General features: G+C 45.0%; 1 protein-coding gene and 1 pseudogene across 1 annotated transcript; both read left to right on the top strand.

Moving 5' to 3' along the window:
- The first annotated feature begins 381 nt into the window (after positions 1-381).
- On the top strand, positions 382-709 carry LOC100688271 (transcription and mRNA export factor ENY2-like). The gene has a single exon (XM_038574761.1). It carries the CDS (start codon positions 404-406, stop codon positions 692-694), a length of 291 nt encoding a protein of 96 aa, XP_038430689.1. The 5' UTR covers positions 382-403; the 3' UTR covers positions 695-709.
- A 4,478-nt stretch (positions 710-5,187) lies between these two features.
- On the top strand, positions 5,188-5,271 carry LOC119866290 (annotated as a pseudogene).
- Positions 5,272-7,828: the final 2,557 nt, after the last annotated feature.

The raw sequence follows: 7,828 nt of genomic DNA, 5'->3' as shown, positions 1-7,828 counted from the left end.
CATAAGAGACACAGGCAGAGGGAGAAGCAGGCTCCTTGTGGGGAGCCTGATGTGGAACTCGATCCCAGGACCCTGGGATCATGACCTGAGCCAAAGGCAGATGTTCAACCACTGAGCCACCCAGTCGTCCTGTACATAATTATTTTTAAATGTCACACAGTTTCACTAAGTTGATGATCCTATGTAGCTGTGACTACATAAATCTTGGATCCCAAGAGCTGATCAGTCAACTCCCTGAGGATGAGAACCAGGTGACAATCCTTAACGTGTTCAGGTAAATGAACAGGCTGTACCTGCTAACTAAGTCTCCAATGAGAAACAACACACATTAAAAAAAAAAAAAAGTGACAGCCAGAGCTACTGAGGGTCTAGGTCCGGGCAGCCGAAGAGTGTGGTTAGCAAGATGAACAAAGATGTGCAGATGAGAGCAGTGATTAACCAAAAATTGATAGAAACTGGAGAAAGAGAATGCCTCAAAGAGTTGCTGAGAGCTAAATTAATTGAATGTGGCTGGAAGGACCAGTTGAAGGCACACTGTAAAGAGGTAATTAAAGAAAAAGGACTAGAACACGTTACTGTTGATGACTTGGTGGCTGAAATCACACCAAAAGGCAGAGCCCTGGTATCTGACAGTGTAAAGAAGGAGCTCCTACAAAGAATAAGAACATTCCTTGCTCAGCCTGCCAGCCTTTAAGATTGAATTAGGTTGTGTTGTTTTCTGGTTTTATTTCTGAAAGTAAAACTTGCCATAAATTAGGAATCAATTTCCCAAAATAAAATCCTTTTTTGTATTATGGTATACAGTTTTTAGTAATGATGTATACATTATATTGAATTTTTTCCCTAAATATGTTATTTTATTTTTTTAATTTTTATTTATTCATGATAGTCACACGGAGAAAGAGAGAGAGGCAGAGACACAGGCAGAGGGAGAAGCAGGCTCCAAGCACCAGGAGCCCGATGTGGGATTCGATCCCGGGTCTCCAGGATTGCGCCCTGGGCCAAAGGCAGGCGCCAAACCAATGCGCCACCCAGGGATCCCTAAATATGTTATTTTAATAAATATCTCATGAATGAGAAAAAAAAAAAAAGTGACAGCCAGGGCAGCCCGGCTGCACCAGCGGTGTCAGTGGTTTAGCACCACCTTCAGCCCAGGGTGTCATCCTGGAGACCCATGATGAGTCCCACGTCAGGTTCCCTGCATGGAGCCTGCTTCTCCCTCTGCCTATGTCTCTGCCTCGCTCTCTCTGTGTGTTTCTCATAAATAAATAAATAAAATCTTTTTAAAATTTTTAAAAATTAAAAAATAAATAAATAAAAAGTGACAGCCAGGCACCTTTACAGTTTGTCATAGCTTTGGGCATCCCAAATCCAATTTTGCTTCCTCCCTCCCTACCCACCATAGCTAATAATTAGCACACAGTTCAACACCTAATGACTCAGTGAAGCAATCAGTATAAACATCCGACGTCCTCCTAAAGGACAAAGTTCACACTGATACACAAACGGCTTCAAGAAATGTTTTTCATGTTGAAAGTGGATTTTGCAAAGTGGAATACTGACAAAATGTCAGGAGAAACTTACAATAATGTTTACATTAAAAAGTGCTCTAAGATCCCATTATTCGCCCAGCAAAGATCAAAGTTGAGAAGCCCCGTGCTGGCTCGGATGTGGGGAACCGAGCATTGCTGGTTGTTGTTGGCAGAAGTGTAAGCTTGTATAACTTCTTTGGAGGGGGGTCTGGCAAAGCTCATCTGTGTTTAAAATGCATATGTCCTTTGACCTAGCAACTTCCCTTGAGAAGTTTGTCTTTCAGATATACATGCATATGTGGACAAATATCTACATGTAAGAATAGCCTTTGTTGCACTGATGATAGAAGCAAAATATTGGAAGCAACATGAATGCCCAACAGTAGGGGATTGCTTAACTAACCCAGCACCACCCAGCAGAACCTTAGGTGATGATGGAAATTGTCTCTGTCTGCTCTGGCCAGTATGTTAGCCCCAACAAATCTTTCTACTGAGCACTTGAAATGTGGCTAGTGCAATTGAGGAACAAATTCTGTTAAGTTTACACTAATTTAGTTGTAAATAGCCATGTGTGACTAGTGGCTGTGATATTAGTGCAAACCTACACAACGGAATATTTTGCAACTGGGAACAAGAAAGGAGGATCTGTATGTACTGAGCAAAAAAAAAGTTTTGGGGTGCCTGGCTGGCTTAGTAGGTGGAGCATGTGGCTCTTGATCTTGGGGTTGTAGGTTCAAGTCCCACGTTGGGTGTAGAGATTACTTTAAAAAATAAGATCTAAAAAAAAATAAAAAATAAGATCTTTTAAAATAAGTATTTTCAAACTATATATTTTTAAAAATATTTTATTTACCTATTAATGAGAGACACAGAGAGGGAGAGGCAGAGACACAGGCAGAGGGAGAAGCAGGCTCCATGCAGGGAGCCTGATGTGGGACTGGATCCCAGGATCCCAGGATCATGCCCTGAGCCGAAGGCAGTCGCTCAACCACTGAGCCACCCAGGCATCCCTCAAACTATATTCTTACACCAAAAAATCAATGTGGAAAGAGTACATATGGCATGCTTCATTATGTCAATAGTCTCCCAAATGCATAGGACATTTAGAAGGATACACAGGAAACTGGTAACCATGAGAAAAGAGAACTGATAAGGTCTGAATATTTGTGTCCCCCTCTCCCAAACTCAGAAGTTGAAATCGTAATCCCCAGCATGATGGTATTAGGAGGTGAGGCTTTCAAGAGGTAATTGGTCAGGAGGATGCTGCCTCCATGAGGGGATGAGTGCTCTTAGAAGAGAGACCCCAACTGAGGGTCACTGGAGAGGAGGGGTGTGAGGGAATGGGGTAACTGGGTGATGGGCAGTAAAGAGGGCACATGATGTCATGAGCACTGGGTATTATATGCAACTGATGAATCACTGAACTCCACTTCTGAAACCAATAATACATTATATGTTAATAAATTGAATTTAAATTTTTTTTTTTTTTAATTTATGATAGTCACACAGAGAGAGAGAGAGAGGCAGAGACACAGGCAGAGGGAGGAGCAGGCTCCATGCACCGGGAGCCCGATGTGGGATTCGATCCCGGGTCTCCAGGATCGCGCCCTGGGCCAAAGACAGGCGCTAAACCGCTGCGCCACCCAGGGATCCCCTAAAATTTTTTTAATTTAAAAATAAAGAAAAAAGGAATTAAAAGACCCCAGAGAACTCCCTCGCCCCTTCTGCCACATGAGAAGACTGTCATCTGTGAACCAGGTAGTGGCCCTCACCCAACACTGAATGTGCCAGCATCTTGATCTTGGACTTTGCACCTGCAGATCTGTGAGGCGCGAGGTGACGGGAGTCCTTCATCTGCACTGAACAGCCCCTGGCCACACGTGTCTCCTGAGCACTGGGAGTACAGCTCTGCAGCTGAGTATGGCCCGTTTTATCTCATTTGAATTATGTAAAGTAACCATGTGTGGTCATCCTCTTAGACCCCCAGTTGCAAGCCTGTGACAACTTGGTGGCCCTTCATTGTCCCACACCAAGGAGTCATTCCTCCCGAGAAGTCCCTGGAGCTGTCCGTCCTGCTGCCTCCCTGTGCCTCTGACAAACTGTCCCCTAGCCCTTGGCTCACTGAAACGGCTCAACCACCCAGCCCAGAAGAAGGTAAGATGCTGCTTCTCAGACTCAGAGCCTGATTGAGAAGCTTTGGGTCCTGAGCACCGAATGCTGTGGTCAGAGAGCAATGAACTAAGGAAAAAAGCCCCCCCGCCCCCTTGGGCAGTCCTGGGGGCCCAGTGGTTTAGCACCACCTTTGGCCCAGGGCGTGATCCTGGAGACTCGGGATCAAGTCCCATGTTGGGCTCCCTGCATGGAGCCTGCTTCTCCTTCTGCCTGTGTCTCTGCCTCTCTCTCTCTCTGTGTCTCTCATCAATAAATAAATAAAAACTTTAAAAAAAAAAAAGAAGAAGAAAAAAACACCCTCAACCCATGTTCGTGATGCTTCCGTGCAGGGAGGTATATGAGATCCTGGTGGTGAAGAGCACTGCACTGGAGCAGACTCCCTGGTGACCTCCCCTCACCTCTTCATCCCCCAGGTTCCACATCAGTAAAATCTGAAAGATAATCGTGCCTTAATCACAGGGTTGTTAAGAAATTTCAAATTAAAGCAAGTGCTGGGTATGTGTCAGTTATTTGTGTTCAGGGGGCAGGGGACCAGCAATGTGCTCAACACAACCAGTCAGAAAATGCTTAATACTGATACGTGCTAGGGAGGATGTAGAAGTGGATCGCCAGCGGTTGGTCAGGGAAGGGAGGTTGGTGCAGAGCCCTGAAAGAGCAGAAGGGGTCCTGCTGGGAAATGTAAGAGGAGGCATTCCAGGCAGAGGAGGCTGCAAAGGGCCTGTGGCAGAAGAAATCCTTGAGCTAAGCCAGAAAGACTGCAGAGGCAAGCCAAGGCCAAGGCCTGGGATGGTGCTCTAAGTGGGATGTGTGGTCCTTGGATAGTTTTAAGCGGGGGAGGGCTTCTGGTTTTCAATAGCTAACTGGAACTGGCAAACCAGCACGCGGGAAGGCCCAGACATGAGGCTGGTACAGTGCTGGCGCCAGGTCGCCTTCCAGTGGTCCCTGAACTCACCCCCTTCCTACTGCCCTTCCCACCCCATGGGCTGTATTTGCTCAAAGAGAGAGTTGCTGTATTTGCCCAAAGAGAGAGTTGGAAATGAGGAATGAGGGTCATGGGCTCAGGCAATTATCCTTCTAGAAATCTGTGCACCTCACACAGCTGGGAGGAGAGTGGCTTGGAGCAGGATGCAGGCAGAGCTGCCAGGGTCTGGCTATGCTTTGGAGGCTGAGCGATGGTATGTGCTGATGGATAACTCTGGAGGTACAAGGAGAGGAAGATAAACTCTTCAGCCTGAACACAAAGACACGGCGGAGATATTAGCTGGGCCAGAAAGACTAAGGCAGGGGCAGCTGGAGAGAGGAGTGCAAATCACAGACAATAAATGTGTTCTACTGTGTATTATGTTTTTCAAAATGGTGCACATCCATGACAAAACAATCCGATGAATCCAGAATCCAGCTGGCCTGCTTCTCCAAAGTAAATGTCAATACTTAGGAAACAAAATAAATAAGTCAGAGCACTGTCCTAACCTGAGACAGGAAGGAGTCTGAGTGAAGGGAGAGAAGGTTGGCACTTCCCTTGATAAGAATGGAAGAGGTCAGGGATCCCTGGGTGGCGCAGCGGTTTGGCGCCTGCCTTTGGCCCAGGGCGCGATCCTGGAGACCCAGGATCGAATCCCACGTCGGGCCCCCGGTGCATGGAGCCTGCTTCTCCCTCTGACTGTGTCTCTGCCTCTCTCTCTCTCTCTCTCTCTCTCTGTGACTATCATAAATAAATAAAAATTAAAAAACAAAACAAAAAAAAAAAACATTAGCACTTGGTGTTTAAAAAAACTTAAAAAAAAAAAAGAATGGAAGAGGTCCTCCAGCCTGACCACACACATACATAGGTGGCTTAAGGCATGGCCACCTAGCTATAGTTTCTTCAAAGTCCTACCTCTGAGATACACTGGTAGGGAAAATCAATGTCATGTCTGCCCTGGCCCCCAAGATTGGCCCCCAGAGTCTGTCTCCAGTCAGGCTTGGTGATGACATCACCAACACAACAGATGGTGAATGGAAGGGTCTGAGGGTGATGGTGTCACTGAGCATCCAGAACCAGACAAGCCCACACTGATGCGGTACCTTCTGCCTCCACCCAGGTCATCAATATCTTCAGGGACCTCCAAGAGAAAGAAAGAAGCAGAAAAACATTAGGTACAGTGGAAGTATCACTTTCAATGAGATTGTCAACATTCAACATCACCCGAAAGATGTAGCACTAGTACCATCTGAGACCACAGAACTCTCTGGAACCATTGAGAGATCCTAGGGCGCGCCTAGGCTGAGGACTGCCATGTTGACGGCCACTACTGTCATGATATCAGTGGAATGTCCAGCTACTTAAGAACAGGAAAGGAGGGGGTGCCTGGGTGGCTCAGTCGGTTGGGCATCTGACTCTTGGTTTTGACTCAGGTTATGTTTTCAGGGTCCTGGGGTTGAGCCCTGCATCAGGCTCCGTGCTCAGCAGGGAGTCTGCTTGAGACTCTCTCCCTCTGCTCCTCCCCTCACTTATACTCTCTCTCTCTCTCAAATAAATAAATAAATAAATCTTAAAAAAAAACCTAGAAAGGAAAATGTTTCAATAAAGGATCATTTGACAAGAGAGAGAAAGAAAGATAGGGAGTAGTAGGGAGAAAGGGAAAGGGAGAGAGGGGGAGGGAGGGATGGAGGAGGGAGAGAAGGATGAGGAGAGTTGAAGCTTAAATCTTTATTGGATCCTGGTTCAAAAAATAAATTGGTATACAGACATTCTTGGGACGATTAGGAAAATCTGAGTGTAGAGTTGATCAATATCTCAGACACTCCAAACATTCTTTTGGATAACAATAGCATTGTGGTTGTATAAGAAACCGCCCTTCTTAGGAAAGGCAAGATGAGGAAACACCCATTAGGGCTCAAAAGATGATGTTTGCAATTTGCTGTCAGATGATTGAGCTAGATAGATAAAGCAATCACAGCAAAATGTAAATTACTGAATCCAGGGGGAGGATTCATTATACTATTTATTGTATTATTCTTTCAACCTTTTGGTCTGTTGGAAAATTTTAATAAAAGGTTTGGGGAGATATGTACCCCAAAGTATAAAAAGCTTTTTCTCTGGATTTTTAAGGTGCAGATTCATGAAGTGTTTGGCACCTCTGCTTTGCTGCCAGCTGCTGGGCGACAGTGCACTTCCAGAGGAGATTCCCATGCATGCTGTGGTGCATTGACTTGGATAATCCTGCAGAGCAAAGGATTTGGCCCAGTTCTTGCAAGAGCACCCCATGAGGAAAAAGCTTTTTGGAGGTGCCACCACTGAAAAGCAAGAGGTAAGGGGCGCCTGGCTGGCTCAGTCGGTGGAGCTTGTGACTCTTAATCTCGGGGTGGTGAGTTTGAGCCCAGCGTTGGGTATAGAGATTGCTTAAAAATAAAATCTTAAAGGAGCACCTGGTGGCTCAGTGGTTGCACATCTACCTTTGGCTCAGGGTGTGATCCCAGGGTCCTGGGATTGAGTCCCACATCAGGGTCCCCACAGGAAGCCTGCTTCTCCGTCTGCCTGTGTCTCTGCCTCTGTTTGTGTGTCTCTCATAAATAAATAAAATCTTAAAAAAAAAAAAAAAAGACAGAAACCAACTCCTCCTGGCCTTGGAGGTGGGGCTGGACAGTAGTCACTCACTACTGTCAGGTATTATATTTATTTTGTATTCTTTTTTATTATTATTTTAATTTAAAATTTTTTAAATTTTGTTTTCTTAAAAGCATCCTTTATTACTCATTCGATCATAAAACGCCACCACTTTACTAATTGTTCAGATCTATGTAGCTTTGTCTCAAGGCAGAAAGTAATATTTGGCTCTGTCTGCTAGTTCTGTGCCTTACACAAGACCCTGGTTCTCTCTTTAAGATTTTATTTTAAGATTTTATTTATTTATTTGAGAGAGAATTATTCCAAAACTTTCAGGATTCTCTTATGGCAGAGAAATATTTGCAGGGAAAAAGTCTAATCTGTTTTCAAATATTTTTTAATGAAAGAAAATGAACAGGGCCTCTTAAGAACTTTGTAGGTCCTAGACATTTTTACTTTGGATGCCACAACCAACTATTAAGCATTGCATATTGTATCTGACATTAAAAGGTACCCACAGGGATCCCTGGGTGGTGCA

Source organism: Canis lupus, chromosome 26 (assembly GCF_011100685.1).
Source record: "Canis lupus familiaris isolate Mischka breed German Shepherd chromosome 26, alternate assembly UU_Cfam_GSD_1.0, whole genome shotgun sequence".
In the NCBI taxonomy this organism is placed as follows: domain Eukaryota; kingdom Metazoa; phylum Chordata; class Mammalia; order Carnivora; family Canidae; genus Canis; species Canis lupus.
The sequence above is the reverse complement of the archived record's forward strand: the minus strand, read 5'-3'. Positions and strand labels throughout refer to the sequence as shown.